The 20,218-nt window shown below is 48.9% G+C and overlaps 1 protein-coding gene across 1 annotated transcript in view; it reads right to left on the bottom strand.

Moving 5' to 3' along the window:
* Nucleotides 1-3,150: 3,150 nt before the first annotated feature.
* GABBR2 (gamma-aminobutyric acid type B receptor subunit 2) overlaps nucleotides 3,151-20,218 on the bottom strand; it is a 337,637-nt gene continuing 320,569 nt past the window's right edge. The window contains exons 14-19 of the mRNA XM_082696761.1: nucleotides 19,767-19,877; nucleotides 16,669-16,893; nucleotides 14,097-14,279; nucleotides 11,483-11,612; nucleotides 7,740-7,857; nucleotides 3,151-5,001 (exon numbers count right to left, since the gene is read on the bottom strand). Coding sequence (XP_082552887.1) covers nucleotides 4,836-5,001; nucleotides 7,740-7,857; nucleotides 11,483-11,612; nucleotides 14,097-14,279; nucleotides 16,669-16,893; nucleotides 19,767-19,877 — 933 coding nt within the window. The 3' untranslated portion in view covers nucleotides 3,151-4,835. The remainder of the gene's footprint in view (nucleotides 5,002-7,739; nucleotides 7,858-11,482; nucleotides 11,613-14,096; nucleotides 14,280-16,668; nucleotides 16,894-19,766; nucleotides 19,878-20,218) is intronic.

The following is a 20,218-nucleotide window of genomic DNA, read 5'->3' on the forward strand; positions in this document are numbered from 1 at the left end:
TACGAGATTTTGGAGGCCTGGGTGTTCCTGATTCAGTGGTCAGGGATGGTGGGGGGTGCGGGAATCTGGGCAATGGGCAACCTGGGCAGAGTTCTGTTTCTGCTGTAGCTTCTCCCATGTTGTTGGCTCACCTACCTTTCAGTACAGGGAGGGATCCCTTACTCACTCTGTCCAGACCAGAGGGGCTCAGACTGGGGTTTAGAGCCTCAGGCGAGGACATGGATGAATCTTAGAGGTGTGCAAATCTGTACAATTTTAAAAGGCTGTACTTGTATTTAAAGGTAATCTAAAACAAAATTAATAGACATATTCTGGTTCGTTGGAATCCAGTTACTTCTGATAAGTAGTTTAAGGAAGTGGTGAAGAGGGCGTGTTCTGGAGTTGTTCCTGTTCAAATTCCTTCCCCGTATCTCAGCTGCGTGACTCAGAGCAGAACTTGGCCTCTGTGGCTGAGTGCCTTTAGCTGAAAAAGGATGGCAGTCATCGTTCCTACTCTGGGGTCCCTGCAGATCTAAATGAGATTATGCCCGCAAAGCACTTCACCTAGTGCCCAGTGAACATTAGCTCTCAATCACCATTTGATTTGTGTGTATTACCTGGGTGGCCCCATCATTGTCAACGGTTCATGAGAAAAACACAAAGGTGGGTTTAACAGAGAAGTGATGTGTGAGAGCCAAGTGAAGGCCAAATGATACCACGGCGCCCTGGATAAATGAAGTTTTCACAGTGGTTTAAATAAAGAAAAGCAGTGTGATAATTGAGTCATCGCACTGGGCAGGCTGAGCTCAAAGGAGCGTGCCTGAGAGCGGTTGGCACTGTGTTCCCGCTGTGAGCCGCAATTTATTTTTCTGCAAAACCTCGTCTATCCCATTAAATCCATGTTGCTAATATGATTTTTATTGGTTTTGTCATTTTATTTATTTGCATTGAATTTATAAATTTGTTTTGCTTTTATATGAAAGATGTCAGCATGAGCTTATATTTAGTTTTGAATAAATTTAGGTAACTTTATAAGAACAGTTCAAGTTGACACTGTGTCTTAAAAGGGGCCCCCACAGTTTTCAGTTTTAGAAACACTGCTCTGAGGTTTTTGCATTGGAATTCAGACAGAGGGAAACCAAAGGTATTTCCTTTTGACAAGGAGCCCAAACTCACCGCGAGTGCCAGATCTCTCCTATTACAGATGGGAGAAACCAGAATCGAGACAGCAGCCAAGATATCAGGGGCAAAGAGTGCCAAGCTAATAGCTTTTCACCCACACTGGAGCCATCAGGCCAGGAGTCCCTCCAATCTCACCGGCCTCCAGAGCTCTGAGTATGTACTTGATTTTGAGATCGAGGTGACCATGGAGTTACCGGTATTGCCTTCTGAGATCTCTACTTTTGTATTCAGGATCTTTGAGGTTTATGGCTCTGTGGGAGAAAATGTGGCCTGGTACTTAGATTACCTACATGTCATGGAGCAGAGTTGTCTCCCAGCCAGGGTTCAAGAGGTCTGATCCTTGGTAGGCTCATCATTGAGAATCCGGCACTAGAATGCTCCTACACAGGACCAGGCTAACAGTGAAGTCTGTGGGTCCAGTCCCCGCCTCTTCTGGGGCCTGCATGCTGTCACATGGCCTTGGGCTTCTCCAGCCTGCTTTGGACACCTTGCCTTGGCTCTATCTTTCAGACCCAGCCACCAACACAGACATGCAAAATGGTTAACTCTGCCAAAGTCTCATGGAAGACTGTTCTGAGCCAGTGGGAGGGCCTGCTGCTGGTGGGACATGGGTGAGGCAGACAGGACTCCCATCCTCAGGGAGCTCCTGGTCTGGGGTGGGGAGATGCGGCCAGCGTGAGCATGTGCCCAGAGCTGTGAGAGGGAGAGAGCGTTCCGAGTACAGAAAGTAAGAAGAAAGAGTTTCATGCGGAGGGATTCAGGAGGGTGTTTTGGATGGGACCCTGAAGGATGGTGCAGCTGGAGTGGAGCTGCAGGCTGAGGGCCCAGTATGGGTTAGTTAGGGACTTCTTGTCTGCAACAGGTGGGAACGGGACTTGAACTTAACTAGGCAAAAATGGTGATTTATTTGGAGAACGGAGAACCCTTCACAGCAGGGGAAGGACCCTTCAAGAATAGGATTCAGACACCATCAGGATCCATCTCTTGATTCGATTTCTCTCCATATCAGCTTCCTTTTCCTCTCTCATGGCTGACTAAATTTCCTTGCAAGGAGGAAGCCTGGGAAGAGCCATACTGGCCCGGCTCAGGTCACCCCAGCTGACACGGTCGCGGGGCTTCTCTGTTACTGTCCGCCAAAGGGAGGGAGGACGCTGGGGAGGCACCCCAGAACTGTCCCCCAAGTTTCTGAGCAGAGGAATAGGACCTGCTTGGACCTGCATTTTGGGACGAGTAGGCATTAAAGAGGACAGTTTTTTTCCCTTTTATTCATAAAAACAAATTTGCAACAATTTATTAAAAATTGATACCATGCAATAGGGGTACGAGAAATTCCTCATTTACATTTGATTCTGGCAGTCCCGGTCTAATTTAAAGCGTTTGTGCACTAACGTCACTGGAAAATGCCTTCAGGCTGAAGCCTCTTCGGAAATGTACGGTGTGTTTGCTGCATATAAAAGAACAGAACCGTTAGATAGCTAGAGTCACTTCTGTGGGTCTTGTTATTTGCAGGGAAATAAAAAAAAAGGGTGAACCTACAGTATCATTAAGACAGAAAATGTACTTCGTGGGTGAACCTAGAAGACTGTGCACGGTCAGGGGTCACAACGGGTTACGGACGCACACACTCACCTCCGACTGTCCAATACTTTTTGTTTCTTTTTGTTTCCTGCTATGCTGGAATAATATTTCTACAGGTATATTTTTTTTTTGTGTGTGTATACATTATGTACAATGAATTGTCTCCTTCCCTTGGAAAAATTAATGTGGTCCTTTAAATTAAACCTGGTTTTGGTGAAATCAAGAAAGCAAGTCAATACTGGTAATACACAGTGAGTGACAACACCGATTTGTAGTGCCTAAAACAGACGATGACTTCAATTTGACCTGTGATGTGTTGACATTTTTTTTTTCCCTAAAAGCTACAGTACCTCCATAACCTCTCTTTTGCGGGGGAGGGGAGGGGAAAGCTATACTACGTGAAATCGGGTGTTTTTGAAATGTTGGCGATGATAAGATTCCTGTGGGCCCTTTTGTCAAAATCTGGTGGTGACAGCAGTATATTCCTGACTTCAGTGGTCTGGGAAGAGATTATTGCCTGCCTGTTGAAGCTGCCATTAGGTTTCTTTAGGGAGTGAGCGACCGCTTGGTTGTGCAGACGTCCTGGACGCTGTCCTTCAGGCCTTTCTTTAGCAAAGAATGAACCTGTCTAGGAATGTCACAAAAGTCGTCGGGAGCCTCTCTCCGCCAGGTTATCCTGGTAGAGGGCTGTGCTGGGAGCTTCTTTGGGCCAAACCCCTGGCGGTCGTGAGGGCCGAAGGTCACGGTCATCCTGATTCCTCACGGGTCACGGCTGCTTCACTGTTTGGTACGAAGCTTTTCTGGACAAGATCAAGTTTTGATCCTCAGAGAGACCCTGTGAGGTAGGCAGGATGGGGGTTATCTCAACCCCAATCTGTTGGGGAGGGGACACGGAGGCTCAGAGAGACAGTAGGGATTTTCCCAAGGTCAAGAAGGGAGTCAGCCATGGAGTGAGGACTGGAGCCCAGGTCCTTCTGACTCCCAGGCCTGTACTCTCTGTTCGGTTGAAAGGGAAGAGTGATCTTATGAATGAGAACCAGTGTGTTGACTGGTCACCTCCGTGAACCCCAAGGGCGAGCTCCCTGGCTTGTCCGGATGGAAGGCCACCTTCAGGAAGCCAAGGAGAGCCCTCGGCTAGCAACTCTCTCCCTACGACTACAGGGATGTCTACTAGCAGAATGCCCGATTCACTTTGGTCAGAAACAAAGTCAGTGGAAAAAAACCAACCCCAGCCAGCCCTTGGGCCCTGATGAGAGGTTAAAGTGCACAGTCTTTCTTTAGAGTGTTTGCTGGAAACAGACATTCCATGATTAGCTCGGGTGGTCCCCCTGATTACTGGAACACCTGATACAAACACAAGGACATGGCCAACGTGGTGGGTGCGTGACCGACTGTCGGTGAATGCTGCAGAGCGGGTCTGCAGTGACGTGCCCTAAATCCCCACGGTCCCAGAATGGGTGTTATTGTGTTAATGTGTGGCATTTATTAGAGAGTAAGGTCCCATCGGGAGGCATGTGAGTCAGCCTGTTCCTGTACCCCAGCCCTTGGGCCGCCTGGCTGCCTGGCAGACTCCCTGTTCCAGAAAGACTGGGGTTGGCTGCCCTGGCGGCTGGGGGCCGGGCTGCCCTGCCTGCCTCCTACCCCAGAGGGGAGAAGGGCTGGCCTGGCCACAGCCAGGGATGTGTGTGCAGAGGCAGAGCTGGTTTCTCCAGAAGCCCCTCGCCTCTTTTCAAGGCTGCTCAGGGACACTCGGTGACTTCTAGCTGGAGTTCTAGTGATTCGCTCCTTGTCTAGGATTTTTTTTTTTTTTTTTTTTTTGCAAAGTTTCCAAAATATCCCAGCTCCTCCTTCTTCGCAGACATTAAGGAAGAAGTCATTTCCGTTCCTCTTCTTTGTGAAAGAATAAAAACTTCACAAATAAGGCGCGAGGTCAGGTGCCAAGTGCCCCCATCCTGTCCACCTGAGTGCCATCGAGCAGTCCCACAAGGCCAGCCGTGGCGCCCAGCAGCTCCGCAGCCAGAGCTGACAGTGTTCCCGTAGCCTCTGCTCCGTGTGGTTCTGTCATGGGGGAGGCCCCGGCCCCAGGCCTCCCACCGTTACAGGCCAGAGACCATGACTCGGAAGGAGGGTGGCACGTGTCTGTGGCGGGGGCTGGCGGTGGGGCTGACGCAGGGGCTCACACAGCTGGCGTCCACGCCTCCGATGGATGGGAGGTAGGCGTGGTGGAGAATGGGGAGCTGGAGGGACAGCCGGCGCTGGATGCTGTGGCAGGGAGAGAGAGAGAGAGAAAGAGGGAGAGAGAGAGAGAGAGGGAGGAAGGGAGGGGGGAGAGGGAGAGAGGAGTTTTAGTGAAGGCTATCTGGTCGCTCACCAGAATATTCCTTGGACTGTCTTTGGCTAAGAAGCTGACGGTGGAGACCAGTTAACCCGAATCCAAGATCTGTCCATCCCATCATCTAGCCATTTACCGATCTAGCAGGTATTTAATACAGACCTACACCTGCCAATGACTGACCTGGGAGCAACCAGGGAGACGGACTCAGCAAAGGGGACGCAGCCTTCCTGAGCATGTGGCGATTCCTAAGAACGGGTTTTGCTTATCTCATGGGGCTTCGCTGCCAGACGGTTCTCACTCTACTCTCACGAACCTCCAAATGGACCGGGGGGCTTCTCGCTGCTCTGGCCTCCTCATTGGCTCCTCTGCCCCTGCCTTGCCCAGGCTGCCTAGGATCTTTTTTCTAATTCTCCAGGTGAAACTTCTACCCACTCACCATCCAAACCCTTACTTGGGCAGCTAGTTTCCCCTAAAACACTGCTAACGGCCACTCATGCTTGCCTTTGCACACAATTTTCCCCCAGCCTGGAATACTCTCTCTACCTCCTGATCTGATGAACTCTTTCCCCTTCACTATCCACTTCAAACTCCTCAGAGAGTGGGCTCCTTCATTCTCTGAGCTCCCAGCGTTCTGGGTAAATTCCCAGAAGCACAGCCAGAAAAGCCCCAGGGCAGGGGAGAGGCAGGGGTGGTGTGTGACTCATGGCAGCGTGCGCGTGTGTGTATGTGTGTGTGTGTGAGAGAGAAAGAGAGAGAGAGAGAGAGCGAGAGAGAGTGGGGGGTCTGGGCTCTTCCCAGGTGCATCTTGTGTGGTTCTCTCTCGTACCTGGGAAGCTGCATTCTCAGTATCCTTAAGGCCTCCCTGTGTCCTCAGTGCCTGACCACTCAGGTGGGGACCTCCCCCCACCCCCAGATCTTCACAAAAACCCAGTAAGTGAAAGAAGTGCTGCTATTCTCCACTATAATGATTAGGGAAGGGTACAGAGTTTATGTAATTTACACATGACAACGAAGCCAGAAGTGGGGAAGGTGGGTCTCCTGCTTCTTCTGGGAAAGGAGCTTGGTGAGGGAGCACGAGCTCTGTGAGGGAGGCAGATCAACTCACGGGGGGGCCACCTCATCTCAACAGGTGTGCCCTCGTGTGTATTATGGCACTGATGGGGTCCTGAGATGGAGGGGGACAGATGCGGTGCCCCCCCTCATTCCCTGTGCACTGGAGAGTGTCTACCAAGGACACGTCACAAGTGCTCGCGAGGTTTGTGTGTTGGAGATCTCCTTTTGAAATTCAGCTTGAACCTGTCTGTGTACTCTGAGCTATGACTGACCCCTGAACGCCAGAGGGTGCTGGCAGAGTCCAGGGAAAGAGTTGCTGAGGAATCAACTCTGACCTGGAAGGACTAAGGCCTGGGCAAGGCGGCCATCGGTCTGAGGCTCTCAGAGCCATGGCACTTTGCTGTCTGCCGGGGTCCCATTTACACAGTCATTCATTCAACAGCTATTTGCCAAACACCTACTCAGTGCAGGAGCCTGCATTCAGTCCAAAGGATACGGGAGGGACGCACACTTTATCCTCAAGGTGCTTACACTCTCGTGGGGCGTACTAATAAGTGAACTGCTGAAGACTGCCAGAGAACCATAATGATCATTCTGGAGTGTAAGCCAATGAAGCCTTGGAGCTAACTGGGTTGAGAAAGGCTATTGGCCCTAACACCAAAGGGCCTCAAATTACACTATAGTTGGTGATTTGGCTGTCTCTGCTGCTTATCACTTCCCGGGGAGCAAGTTTCAGTGTTGACACTTTTTTCTTCCTTCCTTTCTTTCTTAAGATTTTATTTATTTATTTATGTGAGAAAGTGACCCGGGGGGTGGGGGCAGGGGGTGGTAGGGGCGGAGGCAGAGGGAAAGAGAGAATCCCAAAGCAGGGCTCAATCTCACGACCCTGAGATCACAACCTGAGCTGAAATCAAGAGTTGGATGCTTAACCGACTGAGCCCCGAGGGTCGGCAGCGCCGGGGTCGACATTTCTAATCTCTGCTTCCAAGCTGCTATGAGCAAAGGAAGACCTCAAAATTGCCAGTGGGAACAAAGCTAACAGAGATGTCCGGGTCTTCGCTTAGAGGCCACCTTCTCACTGAATCTCCTCTGATCACTCTATTAAAGGTTACAATCCCTGACTGCTTCCCCTGCTTTATTTTTCTCCAAAGCACCTATGATGTAATACACTAGATGCTGCTTTTTAAAAGAAGTTCTTGTGCCACTGGGCAGAATATAAGCTCTGCGCACGAAGGGATTTTTGTCCGGTTTTTATCACTTCTATGTCTGATACACAGTAGGTGTCAGTGAATAGTTGTGCAGTGAGTGCATTTAGCAAGGTTAAATTTTATATATAATGAGGGCACTGTGCCTTGGTGGGCTTGATGGTCAGCAGACCTGGGTTCAAATCCCATCTCTTGCACTTCAGAACTGGGTGGGGGTTGACAAGTCCCCTCCTCTTTCTAAATATTCTTTTTCTCATTTGTAAAATGAGGCTTATAATTTGACCTGTGTCATGGGGTTGCTGTGGAATTTAAATAAAATAAGGCATGTGAAAATGCCGGGCAGACTGATATTGCTGTGCGGGACTACCACGCTCTTCTGCAATAATTCTCAAGGAGAAAGTACTTACTGTTCTGGGGAGTTGATATCTTCTATAGGATCTTTGCATGTTCGAGAGGGCTCTGTTGTGTTCCACTGTAGCTGGGGATTTTGATCGAGGTGATTTTTTAAAATGGCCTTTCCCCCATCTGAATGCAAAACAACAAGATCACAACACATTCTGTTAACTTCATTAAAAAGAAAAAAATGCAGTCTTTCTAGGATGCTGCCCAAGGAGAGAGAATGCAAAAGAGCCTATTATCCCCTCAGAGCTGTGGTTTCTGCAGTCTCTCGGGACTAAGGCAGTGAATCTAGAAGCTTCTAACCAGGGATGGAAATGGCATCCTGGGGACTTCCTTTCTCCAAGAAAAAATCAAGTTAACCAATGTAAGCAACATAACTTGGAAATGAAAAGTTCTAATATAAAGGCCTTTTTCACTGGTACACAGGGATGTGATGACAGAGGAAATAACCCTCCAAGGTAAAAAATATATATCCATAAGACTGCCAAGGATGGAAAAGAATAAGAATAGTCAGTAAACTGCTGGTGGGAGTACAAATTGGCATAATGTTTCTGGGGGGGGGGTCACTTGTCCATAAGCATTGAACCCTAAAAAAAAGTGTTCTACCCAGAATTTTTACTTCTGGGATGTATCCCAAGGAAATAATGAGATTATGCGTAACATGTTCAAATTAGCGTTACTCATAATATAAAAAAAGGGTTGGGACTAATCTGAGTATTTCCAGTAACAATGGATTAGTTACATACTCATGTGTGGATGGGGCCCCCTTTCAAAGAAATACTGTGTAGCCACAAAATGTGGTGATGTGCATGCTTTTGCAACCCTCTGTGCTTCAGAACTATCTAGAGAGATTCAAAGAAATATTAAATATAACCCCCTCCCCCAGGGATCTGGAGAAGCACCGGGGTTTAGTTGTCTTTCTGTAGTGTGTGACTTTGTGAATGTCATCTTGCCCCCATGTGAGTACGGTGGATCCTCTTTATTCACAGATTCTGTATTTGTGAACTCGCCCACTCACTAACATTTATTTGTAACCCCAATCAATACCAGTAAGGCTTTCACGGTCATTTGCTGACACACACAATGTTGAAAAATTTACATTGACTTCACGGTCAACAAAGCACGTCCTATAAAGCACGTCCAAGTGCAAGACAGCTGTGATGTGCCTGACGGAGAAAATACATGGCTTAGATGGGCTTCGTGCAGGCACACTTTATAGCACTGCTGACCATGAGGTCAATGTTAACGAATCAACATTGTATATTAAATAAGAAGTCTTCAAGCAGAAACACACATACAACAAAGTTATGTCATGGGTTGATCAAAATGTCAACTCGAGAGAGCCTTGCAGGAATCAAACCCTGTATTCCCCCTCAGGAGCAGTGGTTTAGTAATTCATGGTTCACAGCAACTTTATCAGAGATAATCACTATGAATAATGAGAGCTGACTGCATATCCTTATGATAAATCCCCAAACTGGAACTGTTGGGTCAGAGCAATTTCTATTTCAACTAGCAATGTTTCCCAACTGTGTCCTCAGACTCAGGGTTGGCCTTTCCCCCAACTGGTAACTGTTAACTTTTTGGTTTCTTGTCTTTGCCAGTCTCATTGGTGAAAATGGTATCTCACTCAAGATTTCATCTGAATTTTTAAAAAGATTTTATTTATTTATTTTGGAGAGTGAGAGAGAGCAGGAGCAATGGGGCGGGGGAGGGTCAAAGGGAGAGGGAGGATCAGAGGGGAAGGCAGGTCAGAGAGAGACTCCATTCCAGGGACCCTGAGATCATCACCTATGCTAAAGGCAGCTGCTTAGCTTAACCAGCTGAGCCACTCAGGTACCCCTCATCTACATTCTCTTAATAAGGAGTGAGCTTCAGCATCTTTTCATAAGCATATGAATCTCTTGCACTTCCTTCTGTGAGAAGTCTCTTTTGCCCAGTTTTCTTCTGTGTTGCTCTTTTTTTGTAAATTAATTTACATATAATTATACATATTTCATATAAATTATATAAATTTCTCCTTATATGTAAGAAAATAAGCACATTACCTGAATTATAATATTTTTGGCTTGGTTTGATTTTTTGATGACTTATGAGGGCTTTTGTGTTGTTAAAAAATTCTTTTTTACAATTAAATTTATCAACCTTTTCTTTTGTGGTTTTTGTGTTTTGCATCAAATTGAGAGAGGCTTTCCCGTCTCTGAGATTATAAAAAAAAAAAATTCTCCTGTGGGTTTTTTTTCTTTCTTTCTTTTTTTTTAGTTCTTTTATGGTTTCATTTTTTACATTTAAATCCTTTATACATCTGGACTTTATTTTTGTGTGAGGTGTGATGAAGGGATTTAAGTTTATTCTTTTCCAAATAGCTACCCACCTATCCCCATTAAATGTACTGAATGATTCATTTCCCTCCACTAATTTGAAATGCCCACCTTTACCAGATACTAAAGTTACTGTGAATAATTTTTATTCTTTCAGTTGACTTGTAACTTATCTTAATTCAAACTTTTTTTTGCAATCATCCCACCCTAACCCAACCCTAAGAATTTCATAATTTAAAAAAAAATTTTTAGAAAGATTTTAAATTTTCTTTATTTGACAGAAAGAGAGATCACAAATAGGCAGAGAGGCAGGCAGAGAGAGAGAGAGGAAAGCAGACTCCCCACCAAGCAGAGAGCACAATGTGGGGCTTGATCCCAGGACCCTGAGATCATGACCTGAGCTGAAAGCAGAGGCTTAACCCACTGAGCCACCCAGGCACCCTTCATAATTTGCTTTTATAATAAGAATACTTAGGATTTAGGTAATGAGAATAAAAGAAACTATAAACAACAACAAAAAAAGAAACTAAAGATTCTTCATTGATTTAAAAGTAATTTTATAGCAAATTAATGAATAAATACTGACAAAATGCCAGCAAACAGAGAAGTATACTAAATGAATCCTCTCTTACTTTGTACTTACTGTTCCTTTTCATACAGGTGGATACTGTTAACAATTTGTTTTTTGCTCTTCCAGACCTTTTAAAAAACGCACTTGGCACATGCACACAGACACGTGCAGATGTGTGTGCATTTATGTGCATCATGCTCACTTTCATCTGCTATTTTCACTGGGAGGGCTCTCCATATCTGCATGAATAGGTCTGCCCCATTTCCTAACAGCTATATTACGACCCTTGTTTGGCTGTATAATAATGAATGAAACTGCCCTAAACGATGAATATTTATTTTATTTTTTTAAAGGTTTTATTTATTTATTTGACAGACAGAAATCACAGGTAGGCAGAGAGGCAGGCAGAGAGAGAGAGGAAGGGAAGCAGACTCCCCGCCGAGCAGAGAGCCCGATGCGGGGCTTGATCCCAGGACTCCAAGATCATGACCCGAGCTGAAGGCAGAGGCTTAAGCCACTGAGCCACCCAGGTGCCTCCCACTTTATGCACTCTTAACAACACTGACGATCTCTGAAAATTTGGCCGAAATGTAGGCAAAACCTGGGCTGCTGGCCGTGACATGTACGTGTGCTCCCGGAACCCAAGAGACCGAGGGACAGAAGTCCTGGCTCTAGGCAGGGTAGGATGCCAAACTGACCCTGAACTGTGGATGCCAGATGCTCCAGCTCTGCATGCGTGGCTTCAGGTCATTCCCCACACCTCCCCCAAGCCTCAGTTTCTTCATCGGTAAAGTGGAAGATGGCCAGCTGGTGTCTGATACCCAGGTCCCTACGTTCCAGGGATCCCGCCTCCTCCTACCTGTGCTCTCAGTGAAGTTTCCAAGGTTGAGGATGTCATTGAGCTCTTGGTAGTGGTTCTGTTTAATGTAGGTGGTCTTCTCTGGTGTGTCCTGCAGCTGCATAGTGACCTCTTCCAAGTCTTTATCCAGCTGGAAGACAAAGGCTCCAGCTGTGTCAGAGGCCCGGGCCCAGCCCCTTCCCCAGCCCCCAGGGTCATGGGACTGGGTCTCAGGTGGGCCTTGGGAGGGCACTCAGAGCCAGAGAGGCCCCCTGGGGACGAGCTGCAGAGGGCCCCTGCTGGCTGTTGCTGCAGGAAGGGCTGGGGGGTGGTGGTGCCTGGGCTTCGCAATGATGCGTTCAGAGCAGGCTGGCGTCTCGAGGAAGCAGCTGGGCCAGCCCAGGGCGGCGGGGGAGGGTCAGAGCATGGGCTCTGAGGTTGGACAGGTCTAGGGGCAAACCCAGGGCTGCCCCTTACTGTCTGTGGACTGGCTCTCGAGACTGAGTCTCAACTCCTTCATCCACAGAATGCAGTAATCACAGCACAAACCTCTGGTTACTGCGGAGATTCAATGAAGCAACGCACTCAAAGGTTAGCCCAGTCCCTGACACATCATGAGGCTAACCTGCTACAGGAATAAAAGTGCCATAATTATCATTCCGGATGCCCCACAGGGCCCTTGCAGGGGAGGACCCTTGGGCTGGTCAGCTGTAAGCCTCACAGAGACGCCCAAGCCTAGGACAATAGAGGCACCTCTAGAAGACGGACTGTAACTGCCTTCAGGTTACAGAAAACTCAGGTGCAAGACCTGGGGCAGACTAGCCCTTGAGAAGCCTGGTGTGTGTGTGTGTGTACATGTGCTTGCTTGTGCACACACATGTGTGTGTTGGGGGGAGGGGGTGGTAACTGGGAAAGGCAATGGACGTTCTACTATAGTGTAAGGAAGTTATAAACTGTAAAGTGTTGTTCTGATGTCAAGACCTCAGCCATTAATACGTCTTCACGTGGAGGAGGAGAGAGATACCGTGTTCTGTGTGCCTCAAACAGCGGGGCTAGGAGCAAAGGAGGCCAGATTGTGATTCCATTCCAGGAAAAGCCACCCAGCACTTTAGGGATTTTGACAGTGGCTTTGTTTTCAGGTTTCCTGAAGTGAGGAGCTCTTTACTGCTGGAGTGTGCAAGTAAAAGTCAAACGTCAAGTCATGGTCATTCTACTCAGAGAGAGGTCTGACATTAAAACCGAATGAGCAATGGGTTCTGAGGGGACAGAAACCTTTCCTCCTTTTCTCTGGTGACCAGTGGGAGGGAGGGCTATCCCATCCTAGAGCAGTCGGCTTAGATGCATGGACAACTATGCTTTAGATCTTTGTGACAGACTAATGTGAGTTCCCCAAAAGGCTACTGGGTCTAGCAAATACACATATGGAATGCCCAGTCCCATATGAATTTCAGATAATGATGCATCATTTTTCTTAGTGCCAGTATATCCCAAATACTGTCTGGGCCATCCTTACACAAAAAGTATGCTTGATTGCCTGAAATTCAAACATCACTGAGACATCCTGCATCGACACTGGCAATCCTGTGTCTCACATAGAAGTGTGACCATGCAAGTTCTTGCCAAGGTAACTGGAGTAGACCCAAAAGGCGCACAATTTTTGTTTCACTTGCTCATCCCTTGTGTGGGCTTCCTTTTCCCCTCTGCGACTGAGAACAGGACGTGCCTTCCCCCCAGCTTTAACTGTCCCTGTGAGGAAGGCACCTTGGGGAGTGGCAGACAGTAGGAGGGAATGAGCCTCACCCAGTTATGGCCACGGAGGCAGAGCTGTCTGCCAACTTGGACCCATCTCCTCAGGGCCATTAGGTGAGAGAGAAATATTTTCTTTGGGCCACTTCATTTTGGGGCGTGTTTGTTACAGCAGCTTAGCGAGTTATCCTGACTAACACGCTCTCCTTCGTTTCTTCCCCGTTCCCCTTGTTGAAGGAGGGTTTCTCGGGGAAACATGTAGCCTGCACACCAGAGGCCAATCCCACCCCTGGACACAAAAACAGAGGTGAAGAAGGGGAAGGTAATCTGTTCTCCTCTCCCAGGTAATAGAAAGTCCAGAATCGGAGGTCTGGCTTAGGCATAAAGGAATCTAGTTATGGCCTCTCTGGAATACTGAAGAACCAGTTAAGGACCCTCAAGAGGACCATGTGGTTTGCCTCAGCAAGCTCTCGTGCCTGAGAAGTTTCTCTTCCCTCCCTTCTGTCTTGCTGTATGTCATATGGATGAGGGTGGTTGTTGGGTTGGGAGAGTGAAAAATCAAGGGTGGAGGCTTCTGTACACTTAGGAATCTCCTATAATCTGGGAGCTCACAACTTTCTAAGAACTCCTTCCTTCCTAAGGATGTTTGGAATCAGGGCAAACAGGGACTCCATGAGTCTGGGCCAGGCGAGCCGCTTCCGACAAAACTGCCTCTGCCTAGTTTATGTCCCCGCTGGTTCTCTCCGCTGTAACCCCAGCCCATGGGACCACACGGTCTGATATGGGGGGAGTCCTGGGTTGGGGGTAGGGAGGTCAGGAGCAGCAGCCCTGGGGCAGAAGGATGCAGCTGGGAAGCTGCGGCCCTGGCCGAGGGGGCTCAGGGAGCTACCTCTGTGATCTTCATTCGTAGGCGATGGTTTTCGGACTGCAGGCCCTCCAGGCGGGACGTGCTTGCTTGGTTCACGCTGGTGACTGAGGTGGATGTTTTAGAATCTTCCTTCTTCTGATTCTGAGTGAACTGGAATCGCCTGTTCTGCGTTGCCGCGTCTGGGTTTGTTCTCAGAGTGATGAGCTGAAAGGACAAGGTATGGCTGAAGAGAGAAGCCCAGGGTCCTCCCCCTCCAACCTCCCATCCGCTCTGCCACAGCGGGTCCTGTGTTGGAGGCGGCAGGCACACAAGCTCTGGGCTCAGGCTTGTCTCTGCCACTCGCTTGCCTGTGACCTTGGGCAGGCCCCTCCTCCCCTGCACGGAGTCTCCGTTTCCTTCCTCCTCAGCAGAAGTCTGGTCTCCTGAGCCTGACCCCACCTGCCTCCCAACCACCCCGCGGAGCCCACCAGCGCCTCTCAGGCCTGATTCCAGCTGAGCCTCGCTCTGCCTTAGGCCTCGTTCCACATGAAAAATAATAAACCCGAGGGTGACACGGAAGATAACAGATGGAGGCCAGGGAAGGCTCCTGCTTCTTAGAACCACGGGTGAGTGTTGAGGACAGACTTGTGACTGGCTCGGTCACAGACAAAAGCATTGTTATGGAAGAGAAAAAGGCTGTCACTCATCCTCATCCTACTCATTTATTAAAAAAACACTTCCAATCTGAGGTAGGCGCTGGGCCTGCCCTGGAGAGCAGGGACTGGGTGAGGCAGGGCCCCTGTCTGCCAGGACCCCACAGTCCAGAGGCAAGAAGTATCAGAGGCAGGCTGGGCTGTGGGTGCTCTGGGCCTGGGCTGGGCTCTGTGAGGCTGAAGGATGGTGAGGGAAGGGAATTCTGGGTGGGGGTGGGGGGAGAAGTGGCCTAGTCAAAGCAGGGGGCCTGGGGCTCAGAGTGCTTATGCATGGTGGATGGTCTGGATGGTGGGCAGAGTTCTTTGGGGAGACTGGAGGAGTCTCAAGGGTCCTAAAAGGCAGCCTGGTACTGGGGACTTGATTCTGGAGCCAGAAGGGAATGAGGAGCTCTTGAGGATGACAGAGGACAGTGGTCAGGGCTGGGCTTGGAACCATCTGACATCTTTGACCAGAATGAGAGAATGTCAGAATGCAGGCAGAGAGGCCTTGGCGTTGGCCTGGAGCCTGGGCAGGCGTTGACAAGCAGAGAAGGCAGGCATATAGGGCCACAGTGCTCCAGGAAAGTCGCTGCTTGGGGACTCACGGGATGGAGGGGCCATGAGCCATCTGTTTAGGGCACAATGGACCCCGACTGATCTCTGCTCCCCCCGTAATCCAAGGCACACCCTACCCCACTCGGGCCAGTAATTCCTCCCACCCTATCTCCATCTCCCATTCTTCTCTGATGCTGAGAACAGCCGACTGCCCGGACTCCTAAGATGCCAAGGCCTCTGGTTCACCTGCCCGCTGCAGGGAAGGATAAGGTTCGAAAAACACCTCTCAGGCTGGTCTTGAAGGTCAGGGCTTCAGGTAAATGGAAAATGTAAGTGGCTGTTGAAAGTGGTTATTTATTCCTTTTTACCCACTAATGCTACTTCTGAGGTTCCATCTGAAAGATGGAGCCAGAAATGGGAAGTTCATTTATATGAACTTTATATGAATAAAGAAGTTCATTTATAATATAAAAAATCTGGGAATGACTGTACTGCTCACCAATAAGGGAATGAAGTGGACAAGAAAACATGGAACATCTCCCATCAGTGGTGGTTATGACTGAGAAACACAAAGGAGAAATTCACAGTGGAAAAGGCAAACTATAAAATGACGTGTAAGTGGGGCGCCTGGGTGGCTCAGTGGGTTAAGCCGCTGCCTTCGGCTCAGGTCATGATCTCGGGGTCCTGGGATCGAGTCCCGCATCGGGCTCTCTCTGCTCAGCAGGGAGCCTGCTTCCTCCTCTCTCTCTCTCTGCCTCTCTGCCTACTTGTGATTTCTCTCTGTCAAATAAATAAATAAAATCTTTAAAAAAAAATGACGTGTAAGTTATAATCACAGCTGTAACTGAGAAAGCATCACTGCCTAACCATTTAAAAAGTACAGCAGGGGTGGGGCAGGAGCCTGGGTCTTTCAGTTAGTTGAACATCTGACTCCTGATTTCAGCTCAGGTCACAATGTTGAGGTCCTGGGATCAAGCCCTGCATCAGGGCTCCATGCTCAGTGGGAAGTCTGCTTGTCCCTCTCCCACTGCTATTTCCTCTACTCTCTCTCTCTCTCAGATAAATAGATAAAATCTTAAAGAAAAAAAGACTGGAAGGAAACACATAAAAAATATCTAGTTTTTAGTAAAAAAAAAAAAAAAAACGAAACATTAACAGTGATTATTTTCGGGTGGTGAGACTCTGAGATTTCTGAAAAATTCGATTTTTACCTGTTTGCATTTTCCAAATCTTCCATATGAACTGTAATCATCCCCAGTAGAGAAAGCATAAAATGGCTAGGAAGTGGAAGAAACCAGTAGAGCCCTGGGCAGGAGCAGAGGTCAGAGAGCAGGATGTTGTGGGGGGATGGGGGAGGCAGGCCATACCTTGGGCACAAACACCAGGCAGAGGGTGATGGTGCTGCAGAAGATGATGACCAGGGCGACGATGCAGAACTGCACGTTGGGCTGGTCCCGGGTCAGGAAGGAGACGGCGGCCCCAATGATACACATGATCCCCACGTTGTAGACGCTCATCCCGATGTACTTGCTGTCGTTGAGGGCAGGGATGCTGACGTTGCGCGTCTCCCAAGCCAAGAAACACCCGAACAACTGAAATGGTGAGTGGAAAGGGCAGCGGTCATTATCATGTGGTGGCTGACACATACCTCCTGCTCTGAGAAGGGGGGCTGGCAACTTTGCTGTAGCCAGGTCTTCTGGATGTCACCTTCACTCTCCACTGGGGGTCCTGGGTTGAATTACATTGAAGAAAGGCCAACTGGGGGTGTTACAATGTCTGGTTCTCCTTTGCCCCACCACTGGTTTACATACAGCAGGCCATGGTGGAAGGGGCTCCCAGACATGATCTTGACCATCTCCCCTCACTCTAAAGAGAGCCCTGAGGCCCAGAGAGGAAGGGGCTCGTCCAAGGCCACGCAGTCATACAGTGGCAAAAGTGGACTGTATTTCCAGAACTCCAGTCTGGTGTTTTTGTCTAATAAGGCAGAGCCCCTGTGTCTATTACCTCTCAATGCACAAGGTCACTCACAATAGAGACTACATAACCTAATTTGTCCTCGAAGCCAGGTGTGATGTAAGAGTAGGTTCAGGACAGGGCCATGTAGGTGGGAGTGGTGTGTACAAGTTCTGGGAAGGATCTGTAAAGGGAAATGGGTATCTATAAAGTATCTATAAAGGGTGTTCCTTTCCCTCCTTCCTAGTCAATGGAGTGAAGTGTGATGGGTGGAGCTTGAGCAGCCATCTTAGACCAAAAAGTCATCTGAGTCTACAGTGTGGGAGCTGTATGGTGAAGATGGGTGAGCTGAGATTCTGGGAGCACCCCACCAGCTCTAGACTGCTCATCTGAGAGGGAAGTTAACTATCTCTTTGATCACTATAATTTTGGGTTTTCTATCACCTACAGCTCTATTCCTAACCAATATATCTCCCAACAGAAATGGACAAGGTAGAGGTAGGTCCAATGTGATTTGAAGCAGGGTGTGTAGGGTTTAGCCTTCATTGGTGGTCTAAGAGGAGGGCTGGTTGAGGAAGAATGCCAGGCAGAATGGTGTTGTGGGTGGGTGGGGAAGGAGCTGACCAGGACTGCTGGTAAGAGACGTGAGGAGGAGAAATGGCCATGGGAAGATGGAGGTGAAGACTGGAGTGATGTGGCTGCAAGCCAAGGAATGCCTGAGCCATCAGCTACCATGAGGAAGCAAGAAAGCAGTCTCCCTAGGGCCTTTGGAGGGGACACAGCTCATGCTCAGTGGGGGCTAGAGTGCTGAAACTCTGATAGGGGTGTGGGCTGCAGGCTGCAGGGCCGGGCCTACTCTCTCCGGTCTTGAAGTTCTGTGGTCTCAGAGCGGGAGGCACTAGGAGCTAGGATTTTAGTCACAGACCCTAAGGGCCGGGAGGGCTGAGGATAATTCCTTGTGCACACTGCAAACAGTAAAACACTCGTGCTACCAAATACAGCTTTTACTGACAGGATCGACTGAAGATATTAGCTTCCCTGGAAGAGAGATGGTGGACTCCAACCACTTTTGCAAGTAGGTGGAGAAGATAGGATGGCCAAAACATTATCGGTAGTCGCAGTCTGAAGAGTCAGTCAGCTTCCTCATAATCTAATTTCACACAGTCTCGGATCAGGGAGGGTGGAACCGGAGGGGTCCTGGAGAGTCTGGTTTCACTCTCTCTATTCAGCAGGGGCTGGGGGCCTCAAGTCCTGGGTACCACTTGCTTCCTGTGAAGGGAGCATCTTCCTTCCTTGGGGGGGGGGTGGGGGTAGGGTGCCACCAAATCGGTGGCCACTGCTCTGTTGAACAAAATCCTTTTTTCATGTGGACTTGAAAGCTGCCCGCTGGCAACTCTGCCCACTGATGATGGATCTGCCTTTGGGTCTATGCCACCTGTCTCTGACAGCTCCAGTGTCCATGTCTCCTGAGTGCTCTTTTCCAAGCCCGGGGCCATTGGCTAGTCCTCAAAGTCTCATTTCCACTCTGGGACCCTCCTGTGGGCACCTTCAGGATCACTCCCTTGTGGGGTATGGATTGGGGCCCAGGGGTCCTCAAAAAGTCCCTATGGAAACTAGCCTTGACTAGTATGAAGTGGGGGACAATTTCTGTCTAGGGTCCCCTAACACAGGCCCTTCTGGTGGGGGCCTTCAGGAATAGTTCTCTTAAGCAGCAGCAGGTAATGATGCATTTGAGCAGGACAAGAAGTCCCACTTTCTCTGACCTTTGGAGATAGCTTCATTCTTGGCCTCTAAATAGAGGCTACACAGAAGCAGACGGTGGGTTAATTTTCCTGTGGAAAGACCTCAGGAGGGTACGGGAGCTGGTGTCCTGTCCCTGGAGGGATTTCAGTGGAAGCATGGTTTGCATAGGACTGGAGAGAAGATTCAGGGGTCAGTGGGGGATAAGATGGGGTGTAGCTGCCCTTTCAAGTCCTTCCAGACATGTGGGGCGGGCTTGGTACATGATCTTTGATTCTAACAGGTGGCTGGAGTGGAAAGACTACTGGGTTTGGAGGTTGGAGGTTACTAGTGCCCTTTAACTTCTCTGAGCCTGACTTCTATAAGATGAGGATGATTCCATTCACCTTCTACAGATTTTGAGGGAATCCAGTAAAATGTGGGGTGTGAACTTATACTAAGTGTTGACAGACTGCCATTCTGGGAGCATTATGGTGGCTGCCGTGAGGCCCTCTCACAGGTTTTGGGGTTGCTCTGTGGTTAAGCTCTTGAATCTGCCTCTTACTACTGAGTGACCTTGGGAAACCAAGCCTCAGCATCCTCATCAGTGAAATGGGGCATTATCTACACCCATCTCAGAGTTTTGTTGTGGGAATGGAGAGACCATGTGGGAGACAAGGGGCCTGGCAGTTTCGTTCTGGGGGCTCTATTTTTATGTTCACAGAGGCCCCTAGGAGAGAGAACTCTGATAGAGAAGCAGCCTCTCAGCCTCCGTCTCCCGCTCTGCACCTACCATGAGAAGCCCCTTGTAGGCATAGACGATGCCAAGCCAGATGGTCATGTGGGTGTTCTCACAGTGCTCCAGGAGAGGGCGGATAGAGATGTCCCGTCCTGCTGGGTCCGGCTGAGCAAAGAGAAAACAGAAACCCAGGAATGGCACTGGGCACCTTTTCAGCAGCCAGGGCCCCATCTGACGGCCACTTGCCCTCCCATGAGTTAGTCCCTTGTCCAGGAGGCCTTTTGGACCCCCTTCTATGTTCTCATGGGGCTGCTTTTTGTTTGTCGTTCATGATTCAGCCCCACACTCTAGTTATCTGTGCTCTTCATGCCTTTCAAACAGGAGTCAGATCTGAGGGTAGAGAGTAGGTCACTTCCTGGTCTCCTAGTGTGAGACCTGGTCCAGAGCACACATCTGTAATGTTTGTTGAAAGAGTGAAGGTGAGAATAAGGCACAAGTTAATGTCA

The sequence above is a fragment of the Mustela nivalis genome, assembly GCF_964662115.1.
Source record: "Mustela nivalis genome assembly, chromosome: 13".
Classification (NCBI taxonomy): domain Eukaryota; kingdom Metazoa; phylum Chordata; class Mammalia; order Carnivora; family Mustelidae; genus Mustela; species Mustela nivalis.